Source organism: Fukomys damarensis, unplaced genomic scaffold (assembly GCF_012274545.1).
Source record: "Fukomys damarensis isolate Sample0158 unplaced genomic scaffold, DMR_v1.0_HiC HiC_scaffold_7, whole genome shotgun sequence".
NCBI classification, from domain to species: Eukaryota; Metazoa; Chordata; class Mammalia; order Rodentia; family Bathyergidae; genus Fukomys; species Fukomys damarensis.
The window spans coordinates 6,590,487-6,618,335 of NW_022900919.1; the positions used below are offsets into that span (position 1 = coordinate 6,590,487).

Below are 27,849 nucleotides of genomic sequence, written 5' to 3' on the forward strand. Positions count from 1 at the left end.
CATTTATATTTGGTGCATATATGTTTATGATTGTCATTTCTTCCTCTGGGATTGTTCCCTTTACAAGGATGTAGTGGCCTCCTTTGTCTCTCTTAATCAGTTTTGGTTTGAAATTTGCTTTGTCTGCGAATAAGATTGCTACCCCTGCTTTTTTCTGGGCTCCTGTTGTGTGGAGAATTTTTTTCCATCCTTTCACTTTCAGTCTATGGGATTCTTTTTGCACTGGGTGTGTTTCTTGTATACAACATATTGTCAGATTTTGCTTCTTAATCCATTCTGCCAATCTATTTCTTTTGATTGGTGAATTGAGGTCACTGACCTGAATAGTTATAACTGTTATGTACTGACTTATTATTGTCATGCTATTGTCCTTTTGTTGACTCTTTTTATGTTTTGTCCTCTCCTTTTAGTTTCTTGCCTTGGCTATTTGATTTGCTCTGTTGGGCCTAGGAGGCTGTATTTTTAAAAGCTTCCATATAATTGGTATTACCCATGAAATTATGTAAGGTGCCCAATAACTAAAATACTCTGAAATAATACATAGTTTGTAATTTTTTAAAAAAGAAAACCTCTTCAACTTTCAGGTTAAGGTTACAGACAACCAAGTCTTTAGAAAGTGTAAATGAAAAAAGTAGGTAACAAAAAGAACTATGATTTAGAATTTGCTTGTAATTAAAACAAGTAGCCAAAATTTTCAGATTTTGATGAATATACCTTTTGTTTTAAAGGGAAAGTCATGTCCAAACTGTTTCATATTATCAAGGCTTCCAGGTGTGAGAAATATGCTAAACTGTAGCTGTTTCCATGAATTATCAAAGGTGTTAGTTATATCACTGTCTATGTGTTATGGCGGTAATCCCTTTCTTGATAATATCTTTACTGTCTCAGAGAGCTTTTCAGAATATATTAACTTGTAATACTTAAAAATAATTATTAATTATAATAAGCCAGTTTTATATATGGTGTAACACGGTATTTCTTTTAAAAAATCATTACAAGCTTAAAATAAAGACCAAGGTTGTAAAGTTATAAATCTAAAATTTGAAATTTATAAAGAATCAGCTTCACAAATATCTAAAAACTACACTGGACACCATACTTGCAACCACATTCACAGGGGTTACTAGTTATCCTCATTTTATTTCCCATCTTAAGAGAAAGCTAAACTTCTTTATACATACAGTTTTAACAACCATCACTATGGTTTTTGATAACTTAAAACGCTCTCTCCCAGTTAAGTACGGCTCCTCTCTCTTCTTTGTCTCTTTGTCTTCCTAAAAGAAATGTACTTCCTGTGGACTAGTTCTAAGCCTTCTCTTCATATTCTTTTCTTAGTAATTCTAGTGACTTCTATGGCTTTAGAAAACACTTCCATGCGATAAATTTCAAATACCTTGAGCCCTACACCGTCTCTTCAGCAATGGACCTGAATCTTTGTAGCTCTGTTGAGCTGTAATTGACAAAGCTGTATGTATTCAAGATGTTCTGATACATGTAGGTATTACAAACTGATAACCATAATCAAGCTAATTACTGTATCTGTCACCTCACAGTTACCTATTTTTGTGTATGTGATGAGAATGCTTAGTATCTACTCTTAGCCAGGCAAGGTGGCACATGCCTGCAATGCCAGTCTTTAGGGGGCTGAGGCAGAAGGATCTCAAGTTTGAGATCAGCCTGGGTATCTTAGCAAGACCCTATCTCACAATAAAAACATAAAAAGGACAGATATGCAACTCAGTGTAAAGGACCTAGGTTCAATCTCTGGTAGTGCAAACAAATCAAGCAAAACTGAAACAAAAACAAAGATTCCAACTTGTTTTCAAGAGCATGTTTCAAGTACCCATTATTACTAACTAGTCACCACACCATACATTAGTTCTCTACAACTACTCATCTTGTAACTGAAATTCTGCAACCTTTGACTAACATGTTCGCATTTCTCCCATCCCCAAACCCTTCTATTCTGTTTCTATCAATTCAACTTTTTCAGATTGCCTGTGAGATCATGAAGTAACTGTCTTTCTGTGTCTAGCTCATTCTACTTAAATCAGTAAGTCCTCTAGACTGATTATGTAGCTGCAAATGGCAGCTTTTTTTTCTCAGGGCTGAATAATATTCTACTGTGTAGGTGCACAATTTTTTTCATGGACGTATTAGGCTGATTCTGTATCACGGCTATTGTGAATACTGTGGCAATCAGGTTGGTGATTTTATTTCTTTTGGATATATCCCCAAAGTAGAACTGCCGGATAATTTAGCGGTTATATTTTTAAGGATTATGAGCAGTACATACAGGCTGCCTTTTTCTCAGCTTCATCTTCAGCTCTGGAATGACCCATATCTTTTTAAGGACCCTAGATCTCTAAATGGCTTATTATTCGCTTGGTGACCTACAGAGACTTGGGAATCTCTTGGAACCGGATATAGAATGTCCCAAGTACATGTACAAGTGCATTTTTCTAGAGAAGGGTCCTTATTTTCTTCAGACTTTCAAATGCGTAACATTAAACAAGATGAACTCAGGTCACACACTGATCACATCCAAGGGCCTCTGGCATATAAATGCCAGACAGTGTAAAATGAAAAATAAAGTTTAGATTAATCTATTAATGGATTTCTATGATACTTAACCTTCCCAAACAGTAGACTCTAGAAGCTTGCTAGTATCTTCTAATGCAATGAGTTGGCAAACTGTGGCTCAGGGCCACTGGTTTTTATAAATATCATTTTACTGGAACCCTGCCATACCCATTCATTTCCATGCTGTCTGTACCTGTTTTTCTGCTGTAAGACAGAGCTGACAGTGTAAGGACTGCTTGCCTGAAATATTTACTGTGTAGCCCTTTATGAAGAAGTATGATTACTTTCTATTATTCTACATAAGAAATACCTAAAACAAGGGAAAAAAAGAGACCTGATCTTGAATAATCAAAAGAAAATCTATCACCACCTATTTCTACGCACTTCCAGATAAATGTGTAAGGAAACCCAACCATTCTATTTTAGACAACACAGTGCTATTACCTGCCATTGCTGGGCTGCTGTGGAGAGTGCCTGGAATGGTCAGACGGCTCTGAGCGCTGGTCAGGAGACCGTGATCGGCTGCGGCGGGGAGGCCTGTCATGTGAGCGACCAGAATGATCTGATGCTAGTGACTGAATTTCTGAAATGTCTGTTAAATAAAAAGATGTCTCTTACTTCTCCATTAAATGATCACAATGAAGCATAAAGCAGTACTCCATTAAGTATAATTTCATTTAAGTATTAATTTTATCAGGCAGTGATGAATCACTGGCAGAGAGTTGCCTACAGAGAAGGCATGTGCGTGCTCACACATACACACACACACACACACACACATGCAAGCGTACACATACACACACACACACAAATATAGTTTTTAGACTTTAAAGGTGTCTGGTTCATGGAAAAAAAAAATCATCATTTAATCAAACATGACAAATCTTCCTAGTACTTTCAGAAAGAAGTTACCGGGAAAATTCCAAATAGAACTGTACTCACCATCTCTCTCAGAAGCACTGGCAGAATGGATACTGTCAGAAAGGTCAGGGACATTCAATAGGGTAGCCCGCTCATCTCTTTGAACTACCATTTTTAACTTGCCTTTAGATCTTTCTATCAATGTCTTTGCATCTGTCAGTGACATATTTTCTGTCACAGTACCATTTATCTGCAACATAAAAGAAACTATATGTTGAAAGTAAATGATAAAGTACCAATGTTAACTTACTCTGTTCTATGGCAAACAGGAGTATCCAAACTACTCTTTGTTGTGCTCTGAGAACCACCAAAATATTCCTGGCACACTTTTCTAAATTATCAAAGTGTTCCACCTTCCTGAAATAATACAAACATTTACAATGCTGCTGTTCTATCAAATAAACCCAAATTGGTATCTCTTAAGCCCTCTCCCAAAGCTTGTCTTATTTATTTATTTGTGAGACAGGGTCTCACTATGAAGTCAAGACTGACTATGGAACTCACTATGTAGCCCAGGCTGGTCTAGAACTCACAGCGATCCTCCTGCCTCAGCCTCCTGAGTGCTGGGACGGAAACATCACGTAGCATGCATGTGCTACCACGCCCAGCTAACATTCTATTACTTATAAGCAGACTATGAAAACAAACATTTCAATAATATCTGGAATAATTATCAAAACCACTCAATGTGTAAGAAAAGGCACATCCACCTACCAAGTAGATTCTGTTGGTGAATGGTATGCATTCACAGTTGATTCTCTCAGGGTGATGCTGTATCTAACATGTCATTGGACAGAGACAACTTAACTCTCTCTACCCTGAACTTTGATTTTTAATTCCCTTTGGCAAAACTGCTTCAAACACAAGAGGCTATGTATTAACTCTAAACTGACTTTCTCTTTTATTTCATTAAAATTTAAGAATATTACTATACCTTTAATACAACATCGCCTTCTTGAATATTGCCATCTCTTGCTGCCAAACTATCTTGTGAAATTTCCTTTACAAATATATGGCTGGCCAAACGAAGACCATATTCTGAAATAATATATTTAAATGTCTTTACTGTAACGTCCTAAGACACTTAAGTACAGTTAAAATACAAAACTAATAAGTACTACCTAAAGAGTTTTTAAGTACAATTAAGTGACATGATCACTTTCCTTTAAACATCAGAAAGTCTGCATTGTTAATATGAAGGCAAGGTGAAACTGTGTGGTTCAAACAAACGGTTATTTTGTTGAAAAGAAGAAAACCCGGAATACTGTATCATTTCTTTCTGATCCATGGACATTGGCTTTTCAGAACGTTTAAGGAACACAAGAAAGTGCACTGCTCCAGGCCCGAAAAACTTCAGAAAGTTTTACAGTTTTCTTGATGACTATTCTGAAACCTATACTACTTTTATTCTTCCCACCTCCTATAGCAAAAGTATGTTTGATCCTACATAGGAGACACTGGAGAGACACAGAGCATTAGTATATACCACTATATACACTGCAACAGCACACAACCAGCAGATAAGAATACAAAACAAGAGTTAGAATGCCAATCCTTCTTTTTTGCACAACTAACAAAAGATCTGAGAAAGCCAACAATAATTTTATTGCTGGTGACAGTCGTCAGTTTAAGGCAGTTATCAGGGGGGTCCAGAGAATTGTTCAGTTCCTGTAACATCTTTAGAAAATGTATTTCATTTTTAAAAAAGACCAATATCTGTAATTACTAGTACAGTGTCAATATGAAAAGATTTGAGTGGTTCTGTGAGGAGAGAGGATTCTACATTTTACTGCATTAAAAACCAAGACCAAAACAAAACCACACACACGAAACAAAACAAAATTAAATTACAAACCTAAGATAGAAAACATAAAACTGTTTTTACTCTGAGGTTAAGCAGACCTGGTACTCAAGAACCTAAAAGTTCCATCACAGTTACAGTTTAACATAAGGTAAATATACAAAGTACTCACAAACTGAACAAGGAACAGGGTGAAAAAAGAAAATGACTCTCTAGGTTAGCTAGGCAAGGGTCTGGGCAGGCTACTCAATGTGCTTTGGAAGCGGGCATTACACAACAGAAGAGTAAAAAGGAATACTAAATGACTGTCACATAGATGACCTCAAAATAGTCCTTTCTATATGTCATTTATATTCATGTATTCCTTCAAAAATATTTCTTTATCCATTTATTCTAAGTATCTCCTTGGGTATACGATAATTATATGCCAGGAACTACAGGGGCAACAGCAGATACGAGACACTCTTTGCACTCTGGAAACTTACACAACCAAGAGAAAAAGATGTCAGTTACCATGGCAATAATATGTGCAATGAAGAGTTCATACAGTTGAAATAAATATATGGTTTTACATCCAGTAGGGAGTCAGAGGCCCTCCTTGAGAAAGGAAAACCAAAGCTAAAACTTCATCTAAGAAACACTAAAATGAAATCTGAAGGGTGTGTGCATGTGCGTGCATGCTTGACAGAATGACTGAAAAGTGTATCACCTGAAAAGGAAAGAACATGGAAGGTAGGAGGAAGTCATAAGTCTAGGGTACACAGTTGGTAATGAGAAGCATCAAAAGGCAGGGCCAATGGAACAATCCAGAGAAACATCACAGAAGAGTCTACAGAGTCCACTGAAAGGGATCCAGAAACAAGCCAAGAGAGAGAAAGAATCCCCTCAAGTGACAGTGGTGCCCTGGGAAAAGGTAGTGAAAGCAGTGAAAGATAGAAGCAGGACAGATTAAGAGTGGTATTTAGGAAGTTAGGACATATTAATTAAGCATAAGAAGAGGTATCAAGGATAACTACCATGTTATCAGTGACTGGCTTGAGATGGAACCCAAGGCCTTCACAGTGAGCTACAGCCTCAGTCTTTTTCTTTTTCTTTTAATTTTGAGACATGGTGTCACAAATTCACCAAGTTGCCCAGGCTGGGTTGGAACTTGCAATCCTCCTGCCTCAGCCTCCCAGAGTGCTGGGATTATAGGTGCGCATCACCACACCTGCTTATAGTATTTTTTTCTGTAACATCTTTTTAAATGAAGATGACCGATCATGTGCCCACAGCAGGGGGAAGCAAAAGATCCACTATTTAAAATTCAAGTATGATGATAAGAGAAAGGAACAGGGCTTCAGCTTAAAAATGTGAAAGATGTCCTACCTTTTGGAGAAATGTTCTATAAAAGGTCCCTTCTCTTAAATCCCTCCATTTAATAAATAGTCCTTCGTCAACAAAAATCATACAAAGTCATATTAACACTGATCCTAACAGCTAAGCAAAACACTGAATTTCAATTTGGTGAGGGTGTGACACTTCTTTGTATAATTTGTACATATTTGGTTGCTCTCATCTCAACAAATCCAAAATCCAAGTCCTAAACAATTCATCTGAAGTGTAATTTGCTCCTATGAAATGATTTAAGAAAATGGACAGTCAAGCCTGCCATAACAGATTCTTCCCTACAACAACAGAACACAAACAACGGAACGCAAACACGGAACAAAGACATGAGATGTCAGTTAGACTTCTCAATGGTCTTAGAACATTCACATGAACATACTGATGAAACACTGGTAAAGAATACCTTCATTTTTTCGGGATTTCACCAACGTGACTCTGGTGGGTTTGGCAGGTTGACTGGAGGCCAAAGATCGCCTGTCTGAGCGTGGAGACAAACTCCTCTCTCTACTTGCACTTCTATCCCTTGCCCAGCTTTTTTCACTCCTTCTGTTAACCACACCACCACGGCTACTTCTTGGATCATGTACTTCCTCATCATAACTATCTTCTTCATTATCAGACACTGGTTCAGGATCAGGACGACTTACTGGTATCTGAACTTTCTTCTTCCTTCGAATGGTCTACAAAATAAAAGATTCACTTATCTTCATACACGCAATTTCTGTTCTTATGAGAAAGGAGCCAATGCCCTTCTCTTTTCCAATGTTAATTAATTTAAATATCAACCAAAGAGACACAAATAATTACAACAACAAAAAATTACAACCGATTACTAAGTAATATATTTCCATAATGGCTGTTTTCTGGTTAAGCAACAAATTAGGAATAGTTGGCTTAGTAAAGCCTTATTTACTTCATTCAGAAACATACTCATTGAAATATTCATAAGTCCGCAGAAAAACTAATAATTGCTGATACTGGGAAAAAAAGGGTAGGCACTATACTCTAATGAGATCAAATATCCTGCCAATGCTACCAAAACTATAGCATAGCATAGAATCTGATTATGGATTCGATTAAGGACTCAAGGAGAGCTTGGAACTCTGCTTTTCTACACTTTGCTGATTAGGTCTTCTATAAATACACTTTACAGAATACTTTTTTTTTTGTACCAGGGAGCAATCTCAGGAGCTTGCACTTGTGAAGCTGGCGTGGCGCCACTGGGCTAAATCCCCTACCCCACCCTGGCCCAATGTGACAGAATTTTGATCTTGTTCCACAGTCCTTTTGCCTACATCATGCTGTCTTCAAAGAAGCTTGTTAACACAGGATTTCCAAACTATTTCCCATAGCCCCAATCACTCAGTCTGCTTTTGGAGACCAGTAACACTTCACTACTCCCCAATCCACTCCTCAATTTTTTCAAGCATCTCATTTATTCAGTGCTCCATTCTTTTGATTTCAAAGACCAAGTGGATATTCTATCAGTATGCATAAAAATCTTTCTATTTGAGCTTATTCTCATCCCTATTCACTTCCCAAACCTATATCAGTTACTAGGCTTCTTGTTGCAACTTTAAGCTCTCCATTATCTACCTCAGAACTATTCTCTACCTGATCTCCCAATTAATCTTCTGTCTCTCTCTTGCAGCTCACCTACAAATTATCTTCTTGTCTCACCATGGCTGTATTTCTTCAGTGGGTGATCTATCCTTATACTGCTGCTTTTCTGCTACTAGCAAGAGTGATCAGAGTGGGCTTTTCTGAAAAAAGCTGAAGTTGAAGGACAAGCAGCAGCAAGAGAAACCAGCATGTAAAAAGGACAACTGAAGTCCTGACATAAAATGAGAAGGAAGGCTGCTTTTCCCCTCTTGGGGCACCCCACTCCTGAGCCTTTTTCAAGGAACATTTACTGGAAGTGTTCCTGTCTGACCCCCTGCTTTTAAGCCTCACCTCTTCTTCAATTTCCAACACAGTACACTGGAAGGAATACTCTCTACTACTATCACTACCTTAATCTTCCATGCATCCCTAGTAATATTCAAACAAAAACAAAGTGATCAGGCACTGCAGGCCTTCCCTATCATCCCTGTAAAAGAGCCACCTCCATGGAAATCTGCACCAGAACTAGTCTGTTTCAGCTGACGTGCAGTATAGCTGTAAGTGTGTACACTCATCTAGCCTACTAAGATTTAATTCACTGTTATACATTCAACTGTACTCACTAGGGTACAAATGAAAAACAGTTTGTTTTGTAGTTAACAGTTATAAACTCAAGTAATATTTTGCAAGTTTGACATTTTTGGAACAAATCTTTTTTGGGAAAGATGATCACTTCAAAACAGTTTAGCTGAATTATTCATATATAAAATAAAATGAAATCATGTATGTGCTATTATAAGATACAAGACAGAAGTTCTCATAATTCTGATAAGGTAAAAAGGCTTTTGAAGGCAAGATACCAACAACGGGAAGTATAACAGACATGACAACATAAAAATCAAATGTTTACACAATGAAATAAAATCATATAAAAAGAAACCGAAAAACACTATAAACTTATATATACTTATATATACAAATGCCAAATGGGAAAACAATATATGTAGTATATATGACCAAAGATTAATGATCTTAATAAATAAAACTTTTATCATACAAATTCAAGAGATTGCCAACCCTGCTCCACAAAAAGGTTTCACCAAAATGCTTAATTTGGCAGATTCAAAATGTGTTTATGAAAATGAATTCTAACTATATAACTGGTTTTCAAAAAAGGCAACACATATCAAAAATCATTCATGCTGGGCACAGTAGCACGTGCCTGTAATCCCTGCACTTAGAAGCCTGAGGCAGAAGGCTCATCATGCGTTTCAAGCTGGCCTAGGTTAGTCCAACACCGTCTTAAAATGAAACAGAACAGAAAACAACAGTCATTCGTGCCCTGTGACTCAAACGCCACTGCTAAGAACTTTTTCCTAGAAAGTAAACAAGTGAGTAGGGGTATAACAAACTTCACTTCTATTTTTTTAATAGCAGTGGAAACTGAACTGAAATGCCGGTCAGTAAGTGGGCTAGGTTAAGTACCAGCATATCATAGCAAAATGCTACGCAACCACGTGGATGTACAAACTAGAGTGCTCACACACATTACCATTAGCAAGGTCTTTGCCCTCCACCATTTACTCTATAATGTTTTTCAAGTATGCTCAACAGTTTAGTCAAAATTTTACAATCTAACTGTGTTTAATCTACTTCTAGCTTTGGTTCATCTATAGTTAAAATTAAACATACTTATAGGAGTTACAGTAACAGAAACTGTAACACTTTAATTAAATAGAAAGCATTTATTGAGCCTAATGCCCAGAGGGCTTTTAGTTTATGGAAAAACAATCATACAAGAAAATACAATGTAAGAGCACAAAGAAGAGAGAAATCAGTAGAATGTCAAATGGGAGGAAAGGAGCTGTCATTTGGAAATGGGGGAAAAAACCTCCAAAACCCAAATATATAATAATCTCAAAGTTTTAGAAGTTATGGTTCTGGCTGGGGATAAGGGAGGGAGAGGAAGGGGGGGGAGGGGGGAGGGGGAGAGGGAGACTGCTTACACAGAAAGGCTAATTCCAAAACAATGAGTTTTATTCTAAAATTCATTTAGCAATGAAAGACAGTATCAATTAAGGACATGACCCAAGCTTTGGATTCAGAAATGAACAGCTTCTCTGTGCTGATTAAAGTATTTCTACCCAGGCCTTCTACAGCTTCTCCTTTTAGAGTGAAAAATATATGCCCCAGACTCCTGAGGTCCTCCTGTCCAAATGATAAAAAGTTCTGAGCTTGTCCACATCCTGTCTTCTTCCCTTCCATACTGGCCAAATATGTACTACTTAAAATACTGTCTTGATTTTAGATCTTTTTATAAAAACATTTTTATGTTTATGGGGCAAAGTCTGGAGTACATGAATACAACTTTCTCCGGTGTATTATCAACGTGAGATGAACGCACTGTTTAGTGTGAAAAAACAAAACAGCTGAACATTAACAGAAGAATGAAGGACTTAAAAAGTTAGAGGGATGGGTAAATGCGTACAGCTCACCAACTCAGATACAGGAGATAAAAATCAATTTATCTAAGGTGCTCACTTTGGAATGTGCAGTGACCCATGTAAAAACACTATGAATAATACTGCTCAGGGTCAACAGCTAAAGCAAGAAATCTAAAGCTTACTCAACAACTAGCTTATAAAAAACTCAAAATACTAGTAAGTCATTATAAAAATAAGTAATTTATTTCTATAGGCATTACAATCGTTTGGGGGGTGGTTCCGGGGATCGAACTTGGGTCCTTGTGAGGCATGCAGCGGAACCACTGAGCTAAGTCCTCAGCCCTGGCATTACAATCTTTATATAAAAACTGTTTAAAAATGGTATCACCCACTAGGAAGTGAGTGTACTGACAGCTGAAAAATAACATTATAGCTGTAAAAATATGATTACAGTAAGATTGTAAAAACAAAACAGAAGGTGTTTGTTACTTGAAACAATGTAGTAAGCTAATACTGGGTCTGCTGCAATAGGAGAAGAACTCTGCTCTCACCAGCAATAATCCTGGTGCAGAGAGGATCCTGGCAGGCAGAGAGAGCCTTGGGGATGCCCTTTCCAGCCCTCATCAGGGCTCCCTGCATTTCTATGGGGTCCACTGTGGTTCTGAGTGTTTGACGGATAGACCAAAGGTTCTTGATAGACAAGAGCAGGACAGACAGCTTCCTACCCGTCTCTCCCTCCTGCTGTGCACAGTGAGAAAAGGCTCCCACAGGGGCTTCCTCAGTCCTTCGGAGGCCAGGTGGGGCAACCAGGCAAGGCACTGAATGAGGGAAGTGGCCTGGGTACTCCTCGATGTCAGCAGTGTCATTCTACATGGGACTTCCACATTACATCTGTTCTGTGCCACATCTGCCAGGTTTTAACTGTGATTAGAGTTAACTCAATTTCTTTTACCTTACCTAAAAAAAATAAATTTACTTCTACAAAAATGTTAAATAAAGATTCTAACCATGTAGTGATATAGAAACATGAAAGGCATGCTGAACAACTCTATAAAGAAATTCTTACATTTTCTCCTTCCTCTATCACTAACAGTTGATGATGTGGATTCCAGGTAGTGTAAAACTTTCCCAGTAAACAAGCCTTTTACCAGAAAACGACTGTGTATTCCAGACTGACTACCTGTCAAGATACAGTCTCCCTTAAGTGCATATAAGACAGAACATTAAGCCATCAAGAGTCACTCAACCACCACCTCTCCTTTTTTAATTGTGGAAGGAAAAAAACTCAGTATCTGAACTTTGAAAACACACACCAGTATTAGGCAGAAAAGCTCTTAACTGTAAACAACTAACCCTGGAATTATTGTTTCAGTTTTCATTTTCTTAAAGGAGGAAGATGAATTCAAATACAGAGGAATATCAATAATAGCTGGTACTTCTAAGTTAACCACAAAAGATACTTACAATTTTTGCATTTTTCCCACTTTTTCTTAGTTGCTGAACAGCAAAAGCATGTTCAACATTATCCATTGAAACTCCATTAACCATTGCAACGCGGTCATTTTCCCTAGGGGGTAAAGTTTCCAAAATAACATGTTAGAGAAAAACATAGGCAAGTTTATGAAAAATGTTCTAAAAAATAAAACTCTGAATAGGGGCAGATCAAGTTATTTGTCTTCAGAGCAATGGTAATATAATGCCAAACTATTCATTTCAGACCTGTCAGAAGAACGTGTGGCAAGTAACTAACTATCCGCAAGTCACTGATTTCTTTGATCATTTGCACAGTTTCCTCAAAGGACTGAACAGTACAATGATACACCCAAGGACCGGCATATCTCAGTTACAGAGCATGAAATGAAACTAAGTCACCTAACTAGAAAAAAGTACTCCCTTTTCAAAAAATATTCTCCTTTTAAGTTTCTTTTAATTCTTCTGATTAGTCTCATTTTTTCCTTCTCTATCTTGCTATTATCACACAAAAAAGAAAAAACATTTGGGTGAGAGCCTCCTAAAGTCTAGACTCTACATAAACTGAGTTAAGTTTTCTTTTTCATTATTTTATTTTTTCAGTTACCTTCTATGTAAAGTAATACTAACTTTTCACTTCCTATAGAAACAAAGTTTTTAAAAGTATATACTCATTTAAGGGAAAATATTAAATCCACCATGAAACACCTGGATTTATAAATACCCCAAGTAAAATCAATAACCAAGCAGACCAATGAGTGGGGACAAGAACAGTGCTCGTCACACAGGCATCTGAGAGGAGAAACACACTTACTGTAGCTGTCCTTCAGCTGGTCCTCCTTTTAGCACGTCTGAAATTACTATTGAGGTTTCCCCACTCTGAAAATGAGGATTGTCTCTCCCACCAGATATTGCAATTCCAAATCCAAATCCAGGAGCCTAAAGTAGTAATTATAGAAAACACTGCTATTAAGGACAAAAATAATGTTCACTATAGCATATGCTACAATCTAGAAAAGTTTGACTATAGAAATTACACACTTTCTGTATCTGTGATCTATTCTTACTTGCTTGTATGGTCATGTATTAGATTTACTCTGATATGAGAATGCATACTGCAATAGATACTGGACATAACAGAGTTAAAAACTGCTAATTACATAAAAGTTCTTTAAGAAATGAAATAATTTATATTTTGAACACTGAAATCCTGAATTTATTTTTGACTTCCGGAGGACGTGAGACTAACAATGCCCACTGTGATCATCACAAACACTAGCTACCATTTTAGAAAATCAATTATTAACTATTTCAACTTCCTTCAGTTATTTAAAAAATCTGTCATAGTAAATAAATTTCTACAGAATAACTTTCACACATGGTATATGAAGTATATACTAGATAGAGCAAAACTTTTACATTATATTATACTTATATATTTAGCTAAAGTTAAATTAGAATACAAACTTCGGAAAGAGCTAAAAAAAATCTTTACAATGACTGATAGCCTAATACAGAAAAAATTCTAGATATCTCCAAGTTATTAAAAAATTACCTAATCTCAAGGAAATCCACATCATTCCTTAGAACAGAAATAAAGTACTCAGAGTAGTCTAAAAAAATTACATTTTCTTAGAAATCCAGAATCATTAAATCATTAGCTCAGAAGTGTTTTTATATAAAGGTGTACTATATTCCTATGTTCTACAACCCAAACAACACAAGAATAAAAACTCCCTTCCTAACCTGTCCAGTCCACAACAGAGAATATATCCACCATGAAGAGGTCAGAGGTAGTCTTCCCTTCCACCCCAAAGTTTACAGAGTAAGGAAAAAGGAAAGCTCTTCAAAAGGAATAAACACCATGGATTTACCTTCTATGTGTGGCCAAGAAAAATGAAAACATGTGCACATAGACTTACACATGAACACTCCTAGCAGCACCATTTTAATAGACAAGCACACACAACCCAAATGTCCAACTGATGAATGGGTTAAGTAAAACATAGTATACTGTGCAATGCAAAACCAACTGGCAACGGAAAGGAACGAAGTACTGATATATGCTACAAAATTGATGAACTATGAAGACATTATGCTAAGAAAGCAGCCACAAAGGTTCATATATAGCATTAATCCATTTATATGAAGGACTGAGAAAAGGCAAACCTGTAAGAGACAGCAATTAGATTAGTTGTTGTCTGGGACTAGGAGGGAGTGGGGTGACTGGGAAGTGAGTGATGGTTAATGAGGACAGGATTTCTTTATGGGAAGATACAAACCAAGATAGTGACACCAAATCTCACTAACAGCCACTGCCACACACTCAGAACTTAAAAGACATTCCAGCTTTTCTTTAGAATGGCTCATAGCAGTAGAAATTAGCTTTATTACATCTCAAATCTTAAGGACACATATTTTCAACAGTTTGTGTGTGGAAATGACAAGTGTACATAAAGCAGCTTGGTTTCATAGAGCTGTTTGTATGTAAGTGGGAGGAGGCCATGGGCACCACTGTTCCTTGAAGGAATCACTGTTTACCTGCAGCCATGTAAAGTGTGACAGACATTTTCTCCACAATGAATGAATACCTTTTGCTTCAAGAAAAACAACTAACAGCATTCACTGCAAATGATAAAAATTCAGTTTTAAAATTAGGAAAATTTTTATCTGCCACTATGCATTCAACATCTTTTCAGTGCTTAAAAGCTTTTCTGAAAAGGATAGTAATATTATTACACTGATTTTTAAAAAATATTGTATGGTGAAATGTGCCCTCATTTGAAAGACTTGCTTAACTCTAGGAACCAGTATGTTAAGCATGATATTATATAATCAAGCATGGATGAACACCCACTTAGGATACAAATAGGCCAACAGATTTTCATGGAACAGTACACAAAGTTCACCAATATGATACAGTTTTAAACTGCATACCACAACTATCCTTTAGGAAATTATTACTTGTCCTCTAAAAGAACTATTAAAATAACTCTTTTTCAACAATGTATATGAAGCTGTATTTTCGGGTGACTTAACAAAAGACAACATCGCAATTAACATTTGGAACCTGGGAAAAATCACACCTTCAGTTTTGTTAATACTAATGGATTTCCCAATACACTAATCTGACATTCCTGAAATAGATGACTTTATCATGGAGTATTTATGTAGTACTGACCTTTGTTTATTTCTATTTTATATTTTTGCACAGATGCACACAAAAGATATTGAGTTTTAATATTTGGCGGAGGTTGGACGGTCTTTATAATAAAGTCATTACTAGGTTTCGGTGCTAGTATTAAGACATAAACTGCTGAGCATGCAAACTGCTATATATACAGTCTGGGGGAGAAATCTGGCAATATGAAAAGTAGAAATGTACTATCTCTTGACAGAGCCAACTAATTTCTCAAAGTAATTCAGTACTTTATTTTTATTGCTACATGATATTCCATCATATAGACATGTTTTATCTATCATTCATCAGCTAAGAAACATTTTTGTGCTATATGTACTTTGGCTTGTTATGAATACTGTTGCTATGAAAACTGATGTAAGGGCCGGGGATTTAACTCAGTGGTGCCACACTTGTCTCACAAACTCAAGGTCCTGAGTTTGAATCCCAGTACCAAAAATGATTAAAAAACAAAACAAAACAACAACAACAACAACAAAACTGGTGTTTAACTTATTTTGTAGACATGTTTTCATTTTTCTTGGGTATATACCTAGGAGCAGAACTGCTAGGCACACGGAGATTCTATGAAGAACTCCCAAAGTGCTTTGTATAATGGCTGTACCATTTCACGGTTCCATTAGCAATGTGTAAAGCTTCTTATTTCAGCCACATCCTTTGTTAACACTTGCTGCTGTCTATTCTTGCGATTACAGTCACCAGAGGAGTAATGGGAGATCTCCCTGTAGTTTTTTATATATATTTCCCTGATGGCTATTCATTTTAGTTACCTCTACCCTACTATAATTATGGATATGCCCTCACCTGGTGATACAGAGTGCATGTATTCTAGATAACTGCAAAATTCAACTTTAAACTATCTCCACTTACTACCATTACCAAAAGTCTAAATGTACAAAGCAGCAATGAAAGAAATTAGAGAATGGCTAGACATGCCATGTTTACACTTCGGGAAACTCACTGTTGTTAAATTTTTAATTCTCCCTAATTAATCTACACAGATTCAACGCAATTCCAATACAAATCTCAAGGTAGGGGGAGGGGAGTAGAAACGGACAAACTTATTCTGAAGTTTATATGGAAGTTGGGTACAATGACACACACCTGTATCAACCTGGGCAACACAGCCAAGAACTCCATCTCAAAATAAAATTTTAAAAACCAACCAACCAACCAACCAACCAAACACATGTACATGCGCACAAAAGAAAAAGAATAGGCTAAATGTGGAAGATTCATATTTCTTGATTTCTGCATTTTTAGTATAAAGCTATAATAATCAAAGCAGAAGTAATTGGTGAAAGGATAGACATGCAAATCAATAGAAAAGCCCAAAGAGCTTAAAAATAGATGTATATATACTGGGCATGGTGTGTACGCCTGTAATCCCACCACTTGGGTGGCCAAGAGGATTGCCTAGAGTTCAAGGTCAACCTCGGCTACATAGTGAGGCTATGTCTCAAAAAAAAAAGGATGTATATCTGTATGGTCAATTGATTTTGGTTTTTTGTTTTGGAACCGAGGATCAATCTCAGGACTTTCACTTGTGAGGCAGACACTGTGCCACTGAGCTGAATCCCTGGCCCATGGTCAATTGATTTTTGACTAAGGTAGAAAGGCAATTAAATAGGAAAAGGATAATCTTTTCATCAACAAAATACTGCTAACAGTATTAGACATTCATATGAAAAAGAATCCTGTCCATATCTTACAGTACACACAAAATTTAACCCAAATATAACTTCAAGAAAACACAGGAAAAAAATTTATTTACAAAGAATTCTCAGATACAAAACCAAAAGCATGACCGATAAAAACAAAAATTTCACTTATCAAAATTTAAAACTTAAAAAATTTTAAACTTCTCCACAAAAGCTACTGTGAAGAGAAGGAAAATACAAACCACATGATAGGAAAGAATATTTGGCAAAGCAATACCTGACAAAGATCCTATATCTAGGACAGTGGTGGTGAACCTGCAGCACAACTGCTGCAAACAGTGGACTATTTGTATCACGGAAAGCTCTAACAGGTTCCCCATCACTGGTCTAGAAGACAGAAAGAACTCTCAGAACTCCAACTTCTGTGCAGCAAAGGGAACAACCATTAATTAACAGTGAAAAGGCAATCCATCAAATGAGAGAAAATGTTTGTAAATCATGTATCTGACAAATATTAGTTAAATAATCTAATTTAAAACTGGCAAGAGATTTGAACATATTTTATCAAAGATAGTATGTGAGTGATACACGTCAAGAGGTATTTAACACTGTTAGGCTTTAGAGAAATGCAAACTAAAACTACAGAGAGATACCACTAGACATCTATTGGAATGATGGAAACTAGAGGGAAAATCTGACATCATCAAGTGCTGATGAGAATATTGAGCAAGTATCGCTCTTACACATTGCTGGTGGGAATACAAAATGGTACAGAGTTTGCTAGTTTCCTTTAAAATTAAACAATTACTATACAATCTAAAGCCATCCCATTCCCAAGTATTTACCCAAGAACATTACTAAAGAAGATTTATTCATAATCAACAAAAACTTTAAACAACCAAAATGTACCATATGACTAGAGAAGGAATGAATTACACATTCATATAGTGCAGTACTACTCAGCAACAAGCAAGAAATAATCACTGATACAAGTAGCATCATGGAAAATCTTGAATGCCTTAGTAAAAACAAGACTTGTAAAGTCTCAAAAAGCTACGAATTACATAACATTAGGAAAAGGCCAAAATATAAGAACAGAAAACAGATCAGGGTTCTAGCTCTAGGGGTGCGGGGACAGAGTTGATTGTAAATACGTGCAAGGCAAAGTTTAAAGCGATGGAGATGTTCTGTACTTTAATTGTGGTGTTGGTTACATGACTATGTCAAAATTCAAAACTGGGCACTAGATGAACATTACTGTATGAATTATACCAATAAAAATAAGGATATTAAGAAAAATATGTACAATGTGTTAGAATGACTCAGAATCATTACATTACAGTTAGTTAACATCTACATCAAGAAACATCAACATTTAATTAACAATTAAATCGTAAGATATGAAATTATTTTATATATTTAATCATATATATCTGATTTAAATATGCTACCTATCAGCAAAACAGGAGGCCATATTTCAATTTCATACATTAAAAGTTAAAGTTAGTATAACTGAATGGTTTTCTTGACAATTTAGTGGGACACAAAAAGGTCAAGTACAACTACTTAAGTCACTGTTTTTTAATAGTTTACCCATTATCTATTATGTATAGATTCAAACATTCACGACCTATCAGAGGGAAGGGTCCAGGACCATGATCTCCCCACCTTTCTAACTTCCTAATAATTATAGCTAAACATAGCTGGTAGCAATAGTGTAAATCACTTATATTTAGCATTATATTCAAACACTCTCTTTCTATATATTCTTTTGAGATTCAGCTCTCCTCTGGAAGAGGAAAACAGGAGAGAATTTGGGGAGGCACTTAGGTTATGAACTGCTGAAGTATGAATGACCTCATGTTCCGACAAAGCAAGGCTTTACAACAGAGGTAAGAACTAGGCAGAACTAAGATTCAGATCTGCAGACACAGTTCATACTCCTACTTTATGTTTTAGTAATCTTTCAGCATTTACAACTGTTTAAGCAATAGCTTAGGGTCTACACATTTCAAATGAGCAAGTGTTGTATCTGTCAAGATTTTAATAGGTACACAGCCTGGTTTAATTTTGAACCTGAAGCCTACAAAACAAATATATACAGTCAGAAGTGTTGAAACAATTTCTACTTTACATTAATATGCAGTCTTATCCAATCATTCAAAATTACAAGAAGTAAATCACTGTGTACTTAGGAATAAAGTAACAAATATACAAGTAACAACCAAAAGGATATATGAAAAAGTAATCATGTTCACTTTTGACCTTAATGAAGAATTTATGAAACTCTTAATTTTAAACAAAAGAATATAGAAAAATTTTCCCCTTTCTTCTGGCTTCCTGACATCTGGCTTTCCTCTATTGTTTTCAAAAATTGCCAGTATCCTGAGTTATAACACAGATTATTTACTGCAGCAGAAACTCACCCTGTGAAGTGTCACCGTGTGTTGTTCCCATATAGCTGTTTCCTCCATTGCTGTGCTCTGATAAAGCAAAAGAAAAACAGATCATTTCTCCTTTCCAGAAAAAGTTTTTAATAAAGCAAACAAGCACCCAACAAGTATGGCACCATAAAATACCAAAATGGATAGTATTACTATTAAAGATATTCCGAAAGGAGCTGAATAATTACAGAAAGTTTTTGGTTTGCTGTTGTTTTATGAGACAGGAAACTACACACAGGAACTTCCTTTGTTTTAACTTAATTTGGACAGATGCTACTCTATATTTGTTTCATGCCAGTTGAAACCAGTATTCGAGCTAATTCAGCAACTTTATACTCAATATAAAAGTTGCGACAGTAGTAACCAAACATTTAAACACTATGGTTCCACTTAGTTTCAGTACAAATTACCTTTTCAAACTTCATGTGTAACCCTGAAAAAAACTGCCTTTTCACATATATATCATTCACATGACACACATGCAAGGAACCAAAAAGAAAAACAATTGGACAAAAGCTTCAAGTTCCCCCAAGAATCATAATGTAATAAAATAAAAAATAAAGCAATATAAACTCCAATATATATTCCTACTCGAATTGTACTGTAGTTCAGTTTCACCTGTTACGAAGTTCTCATGAGGAAAATAAATTATCTAAAAAATAAGCACTAAAAAATTTAAAATAAAATCTGTTAATAGGGTTGATTGTTCTTAGAGGTTTAAAGTAATTCAGTCTGACTACAAAACTGGGGCTCCTAAAGTATATTTACTTACAAATAATTTTTAGAAAAAAACTTTTCAGAGTAATCCAAAGATTAAGGAAAAGGGGAAAATGTTGAGCATGACATTCTCAGAACATCTCTTGTCACCTATCATTATAAATGCTTATTTCACAAGTGAGATCTGTTTTCAGTTACACTGCTTCCATTGGCATCATGAGAGTATGCTCATCAAGGTGCCACAAGCCCATTTCTCCTTTCCCACAGCAACTTTCACTGAAAGTTAATGCTACTTCAGAAAACAAATCCCAACACAGAAGGCCCTGCTTCCCTAAATTCAAAGCAACTAGATTAACTTTCCTGACAGATGAATAAGAGGAGAGAAAGGATCTCTCTATTCACTCCCACAGATAAGAGCTGCCAACCTTACCAGCACTGTTTCAATCTTCCAAAGAAGTGCAGTAAAACCTCCCTTTAATGAGACCTCCAGTAGAAACAAAGTTGTTTTGTTTTGTTAACAAAAACTGACCAGAATTCAATGCATTTTTAAAAACTCCATTAGTGTGAAGCCCTGGTGGTATAAGTAAATGTACTAAACAGTTCAACTAAAATACACATAACAATTATACATAACAAAATATTTTATCTGGAGTAAATGCCAGTCTGTCCAATCTCAGCAGATACTAGGAAGGAAAAGCTGGTCTTTCCCAGATCGACTTTGTTAACCAGGAACATTGCTTCTCTCCCATTTTAATCCTTTTCCTAATGGTCCAAACTGAAAGTGATCTAAAACAGACTTTCCTTGATCAGATACTCTTTAGTATAAAGTCTATCATGCTCCATGTGGTTTTCGTGACCACCATTTCATTCATTAATGTTAGGGGAAGAAGAGCAGGTTATGAAACACCTTTGTATACTAATGTTCTAATTTTATTTAAACATAAGCACAGGAAAGAAAAAGGCTGAAAGGATATACAAAATGTTAACAGTGATCATCTTCAAAGTAAAGGGACTGTGAGTGACATTTTTCCATCAAGTGTTCTTTTTGCTTTCCTCTGTTCCTGATTAGAACTGGCAATGCATTTTCAATTACATTCACCCAATTCTGTTTCTACTTGAAATTTTGAATAGTATTTACTTCTTTGTTTTTAGAAAAAACATCAAATGTTTAATGGAATTATGTCTTACTGTTAATTAAAAACATTATTTATTCTACCATTAGTAAGGGAGTTACACATTACGGTCTCAACGTGACTATCTTCCTCATTCCACATCAAAATTAGTATGGTTTTTCTCCTGGGAGTTTAAAAAAGTATATACATCTCAACCAACTCCATGGCTTCTTCAAAGGGCTGCTGAGAATATAGCTCAGTTTTATTCACTTGATTTATGTGAAAGGAGATGTGTACAAGAAGATGTGTGCATGAATTATCAAAAGGAGTGGCTAGGTGTGTGTGGGGGGGTGTTCCCAGCTTCGACTACCACCCAAGTCATCCCTCTCCATCTCTCACCCTTCATTCCTTCATACGCTTCAGCAGCAAATGTAGAAAATCTGACCGTGGTCATCTGTATAACCAGGCAAGCCTAATGAGTTCTGATCAAACAGAAGATGTGAGGGTGGATGAACACATAGATATGTGATGACATACACATCGTAAAATCACAGTGGTAGACTCTCAGTGGTCAGGATTCAGGAATCTACTTTAAAATTCAACTATTATATGTTTGAAAATCATCATAATAAAATGCTTCTGGGGGACAAAGAATCTCCTAGTAGATCACTCAGAAATTGAAGCTAAAATTGATTAAAAATGTCAGTATCAATAAACTTACAAAAGCTTTCCAAGAGCACTATATTTTTTAAATAGCCATTGATGGCTGACAATTTTGATGCTTCAGAAAAAGGGGGGTTTGGTTTCCTGTGGAAGGGCACTTAAGAAATAAGAGCCTGTGAAATAGGAGAGAAATGAGGGTTAGGAGTCTTTGAGATTTTTACTGTGAGCCTTTTTGCACTTTTTTATAATATTCATCTATCATTTATTTAAATAAGTGATTTTTGAAACTATACTGTACATTTGCTTATCAGTTGTCTTTAAAAGAACTGAGAGAACAATTAACTGCACAGCTTGCACAGGGACTGTCAGTTAAACCATTAGCCTCATCCCCAAAGCACTTAGACTTGTAGAAGACCAAGGACAAAGCACTGTATTCCACTGTGACTCTAGTATTACTATTCGCCTATAACTATGAAAAGAAGGAAATGAACTAACCCAGAAATAACGATACCAGAGCCTAAACCTGCTATAAACTAGAAATGTAACATTAGGTTTCCTCACCTATAAAATCAGGAAACTGGGTGAGATTACCAAGTAAAAAGCTCTTTCCAGCTCCGCAATTCTATGAATTATAATTCCAATGAACAGTGCACAAATTCAATAATTAGTGATGCGCTGCAGGCATCAAAAGTGACTGCAATTCATGATCACTGGATTAGCTCTGCATACAGTTCTAAGTCAGCATCAACTGACTAGAATGACAATTTCTGAAAAAGCAAAAAGCCGTATTTCAGAATCTGCCAAGAGTTTGTTTGGTTTCTTTGTTCTAAGCTCCAGCTGGCAAAGACACTACTCAGATCACCAACTCCAGAGGGCTTCCTGCCAAACCTCCAGATCCTAATCCCAGGCAGTCTCACCATCCGTTAGGGCTGATTAGAAGTCAAACAGGAAAAGACAGAAGGCCCAAAAGCCCACCAGACAACTTGCTTTGCTACCATCTGTGGGAGAGGACCAAAAGTCACAAGGCACCAGGTCTTATGATATAATGCCAAGAATGTTAAACTAAACAAATTTTAGATAGATAATGATGCAGTCAGAGTTCCCTCTGAAAACTCACTGTGAAGATGGATCTGAGGAAAGGAGACCTTTAGAAGAGCACCCAAGAAACAAGAGCCTCTGAAATAGAGCAACAAAAACTAGGGAGCGTCACATTTTTATTGTGAGATCTTTCCTTCACAAAAGAAAGTTTAGAGGGGATGAGTTAAAGAGGACTCTTGGGTTTGTGAATCAGGCAGCTGAATAAAAAGGCAGGGAAAGGTTACAAACGCAGTTGTAGGCATGCTTAATTTAATATGTCTGTGGACCTAGTGGAGCAGAGATATGGGAAAGAGGCAGTAGACATGTAGGGCTTGAAGATCAATACTGCTATCCAGAGTAGATAAAGACTGAAGAGTAATCAACACGGCAGTAGCACTGAAACCAAGAGAAAAGATCCAATAAGGAAAGAACAATGATTATCCCGTGGACTACTAATATTTTTCAGGGGGAAAAAAAGACTAAAGAAACTTGAGAAATCACTAGTGAGAATACGTGAAAACCAACAGAGCCGATACAAAACACTGTTTATCATCCAGACCATACACCAAGAGCAAATGTGAAAACTTACCCTCTCTCAATTTGAGATTGATCTATCTTATCTGACATCATAAAAAAAAATTTCTGTGACATTTACACATTGTTAGACCCTTAAACACTATAAAACATGTACCTAAAATAGATTTTTCAGTACTATCTCTTAAAGCACACTGGACAATTTGCTAACAACCTGCACTTAAGAAAACCAAGTAGTAAAGAGATGGGACACACTGGTGTTCTTGCTGGGCTCCTCTGTGAGCAAAGCTGTCAGACCAGAATGTTTCCTGTGTTCCCAAGTGATTTGCTGCTGTTGGCTTTTTTCCACACGAAATAGAAAACAAGATTACTTAATCAGATGAGACTGTGAGTCAGGAACTAAATGAGAACTACAAGGATGGCCCCTGACTCTATGAACTTTCTACTACAAACTTAATTATGAAATCTGATCACTATTACAAAAATGAAGTACAAAGAAGAGAGCAGCATATGCGCTAAAAAGTAGAGGAATGTACTGTGTTTGTATGACTGAGGACTATCTTTTAAATTCTCAAAATCAAGATCCCCAAAAGCAGCTAAAAAAGAAACTCAATCTAAAGTCAAATAAAGAGAAGTTGTGGAAACATTTGCAAAGTCCAAGGATTTAACAACTTCAAAAATATAAGAACTCATTAAGCACTGAGAAGTAATTATCAAAACAAACTGAGCCTAGCAGCACACACCTGTAATTCCAGCACTCAAAAGGCTGAGACTGGAGGATGACCAGCCCGAGGCCAGTCTAGGCTACAGAGGGAGTTCAAAGTCAGCGTGGGCTAGTGAGACCTTGACTCAAAAGAAAGCAAAATACTAAGCAAACAAAATACCAAGAGTGCAAAGAGTACAGCAATTACAGGACAAAACTCTGAATACAAATAAAGTACTTACAATCGAACACTCCATTACACTACCAGTTCAATTTAAAAATGCTGTACTTTACTGTGGCCACTATTTGACTAACAATTTGGAAGACAAATGATAAGATGCATTTAATTAGTAAATATTAAGAGGTGAAGGAAGATGCATTATACTGTGCAATTTCTGATTGAGGCTGGAGTTCTGCTAAAAATGTAAAGTTCACAGATGAGTTGCTATATTAGCTACTGTCCTAAAACCAAAGTACATGAGTATAAGTTTCAGAAGTTACCATTATAGATAGTTATGGTGTTATTAAATTACACAGTAAAAGACACAATGCCACTCAAATACCCCCCCACACACACTTATCCCATAGTTCCTCTCACTTTATTAGGCAGTTCTGAAGTCTTCTCTCATGAGTGGCTTTACAAAGTCTGATCAAAAATATGGGGAGCACGCCTATGGAGTACCATTCAATACAAAAGGCAGGCTCTTAAAAACATTAGTGTATGTCCTCATCCATCTTATTCACCAGATCTGGCACCATGCAACTTCTGGCCCTTCCTCAAAGTCAAAATGACCATGAAAGGCAATCTTTCTTAACTGATTGAGACTGTCAAGGTAGCCATGAGCCGGCAACTAAAGAGGACTCCCAGAAGTGCTCCAAAAGTGGCAAAAATGAAGGGACAAGGATGTTTAAAAGGAGGGACATTATTTTGAGGGAGATTAATGATAGTGTGTCTTTTACTGCAATACATTTTTTCAACATTCATCATCATTTTACAGTATCTCATCAACAGTGAAAATGTCCATCAGGAATAGTTACAGATACTCTAGAAAGCCTAAAATCCAGACTGTTTTCCAGTTAGCAAGGCTGAAACTATTTTTAGGTTATGGCATTTTCTAATGGCTGAAGATAAAGACCTGTCAACATTTTTCTGGTAGAAAGAACAAAGAGAACAGGGTGTCAAAGATAGAGTGACATGCCTCTGAGCACATATTTTTGGGTAGCTCTGATTCTTAGAACCACAGTACTGTTTCATGACACATCCTTCACATACCCAAAATCAACAGTAAAACCAACAATGATACTGGGTGGAGGTGGTGTCCAAATAGGAACAAAAGCCCTAACAAATGAGCAAAACTATATGAGAAATGAACACTAAGGTGGTGGCAGGGAAGAAAAGATTAACTTTACTGTAAGTCTAATGTTTCAAAATAAAAAGTTTAAAGAAAAATGCTATAAAGTTATATGGGTGAAATGCAGCATGATGACAGCAATGGGGGGGTACTGGGGATGGAATTTGGGACGTTGTGCTTGCGAGGCAGGTGGCAGAATCACTGAGCTAAATTCCCGGCCCAATGACAGCAATTTTGGGAAAAATCAAAACCAAAACCAAAACACCGCAGAAAAAAAAGCATCGAGGAGTGGTGGTACATTGCATGTAATCCCAGCCCTCTGGGAGGCTGAAGGAGGAGGCAAATATGAGCCTAACCCTGGCAATTTAAGGGATTAGCTATACCCTGTCTCAAAAAAAAAAGAGGGTGAGGGGCATCTGGGGATATAGACAGTGTGAAGGCTGTGAGCGTTTTTTTTTTTAAACAAACATTTATATATAAGAAAATTGGTTCGAGTTTAATTTTTAATATATTTGACAATAAGCAAATATGAATTTTTTTACATGAAAGTGGTGTGACTTAAAAAATAGGTAAAAGTGCTCTATTCTACGAGAAGTTAGAGCAGGGATAACCTTGTGTATGTGGCAAATGAAAGAGCACAAAGGTTGAGGGACACTCCTGGGGTATTAATTTTTTTTTGATCCAGTTGCTGGGCAAACATGTAAGTTTACTTTGAAAATCCATCCATCTATACAGACCTATGATTTGTTTACTTTAATGGGTTATGATATAAAAATTTCAAAATAAAGTAACTTGGCAATAAAGGTTGTAATGCAGCAGAATAAAAATATATAGAATTCCATCTACCCATTTGTTCCATGATTTTAAAAAGTAACAAGTACTGGCACAATTCATTCCAGTACTTTAAAATAAATTGGTACCTATAGGGAGTATAGGAAGTACAGTAAGTCCCTGACTTATGAATGAATTCCCTTCCAGGACTACATACATGAGTCAGATTCATTTGTATCCAACAAAGTGAGTCTCATGCAGTACATCTGTGAAAGTTTGCAACTCAAATGCTCCTAAGTTGGAGACTTAACATATTTTTTTCTACCTTTTCTGTACAAATAGTACCATTGGGTAACCAGTAGATGAAGAAGACAACCAGTAGATGATCAACAAATGAAGAAAGAAGGTTTTGTACCACTTAGTAAATTAAAGATAATAGGAAGTAGGGAGTAATCTTTCTCAAATGGGAAAGACACATAGGGATTAAGAGATGGAGGAAGGGAGCCAGGGATTTAGCTCAGTGGTGCCGTGCCTGCCTCACAAGTACAAGGTCCTGAATTTGATCTCGGGTACCATAAACAAACAAACAAACACAATTTTTTTTAAAAAACAGAGAGGTGGAGGAAGGGGGTTGAAGGGAAAAGGATAAAGGAATGAAGATGTGTTATATACATGTACCAACTCCACATAGGAATGCAAACATATACTGATAAATTTTTTAAAGGAATCTAGGCACTGATCATGCTTGCTAACATCATCTAAAAGTAACAGCAACAACCTCTAAAATCTAACATAGCTCACGATTTAGTCTTATAAAAGAATACAAATCTGAATCTGTTATAGATCTGTGCTGTGTAATATGGCAACCAGCCACAACTGGCTACTGAGTGCTTAAAATGTGACTATATTTAAAATTGAGATATGCTCCATGTATAGGAATACACAGGCTAGAGTTCAATGACTTAGTATGAAAAAATAATACTAATTCATAGGAAATGCAGAAGGCGGAACACCACTGTAACCCCCATGGGGAAGCAAAGACCAAAATACAGACTCTGAAAAAGTCTACAGGACAAACAACCCTGTTCTTCAACTAATAAAACTGCAAGCGAAGGGAGTGACGAGAAATAAACAGAGATGGGGAAATTTGTATGTCTAAGAGATGTAAAAGCCATGCCAAACAATCACCATGAGATGGCCTCATTTGGATCCTGATTTTTCAAAAGGTATTTAAAAGGGAAATTTAATTACTTAAGACAATTAGAAAACAATGAATAATTGCTTTAGAATTTATTTTAAAAGTATGACAATAGGCCAGAGATTTAGCTCAGTGGTGCTGCCACCTGCCTTGCGAGCACAAGGTCCCAAGTTTGATCCACAGTACCAAAAAAAAAAAAAAAAAAAAA

At 36.4% G+C, this 27,849-nt stretch overlaps 1 protein-coding gene across 1 annotated transcript in view; it reads right to left on the reverse strand.

The window, feature by feature from the left end:
- Nucleotides 1-27,849, reverse strand: part of Tjp1 (tight junction protein 1) — a 221,932-nt gene that overhangs the window by 50,700 nt on the left and 143,383 nt on the right. Inside the window, exons 3-9 of the mRNA XM_010638208.1 lie at nt 19,497-19,553; nt 13,025-13,149; nt 12,205-12,307; nt 7,098-7,374; nt 4,439-4,542; nt 3,526-3,694; nt 3,028-3,175 (exon numbers count right to left, since the gene is read on the reverse strand). Of these exons, the coding sequence (XP_010636510.1) occupies nt 3,028-3,175; nt 3,526-3,694; nt 4,439-4,542; nt 7,098-7,374; nt 12,205-12,307; nt 13,025-13,149; nt 19,497-19,553 (983 nt within the window). The remainder of the gene's footprint in view (nt 1-3,027; nt 3,176-3,525; nt 3,695-4,438; nt 4,543-7,097; nt 7,375-12,204; nt 12,308-13,024; nt 13,150-19,496; nt 19,554-27,849) is intronic.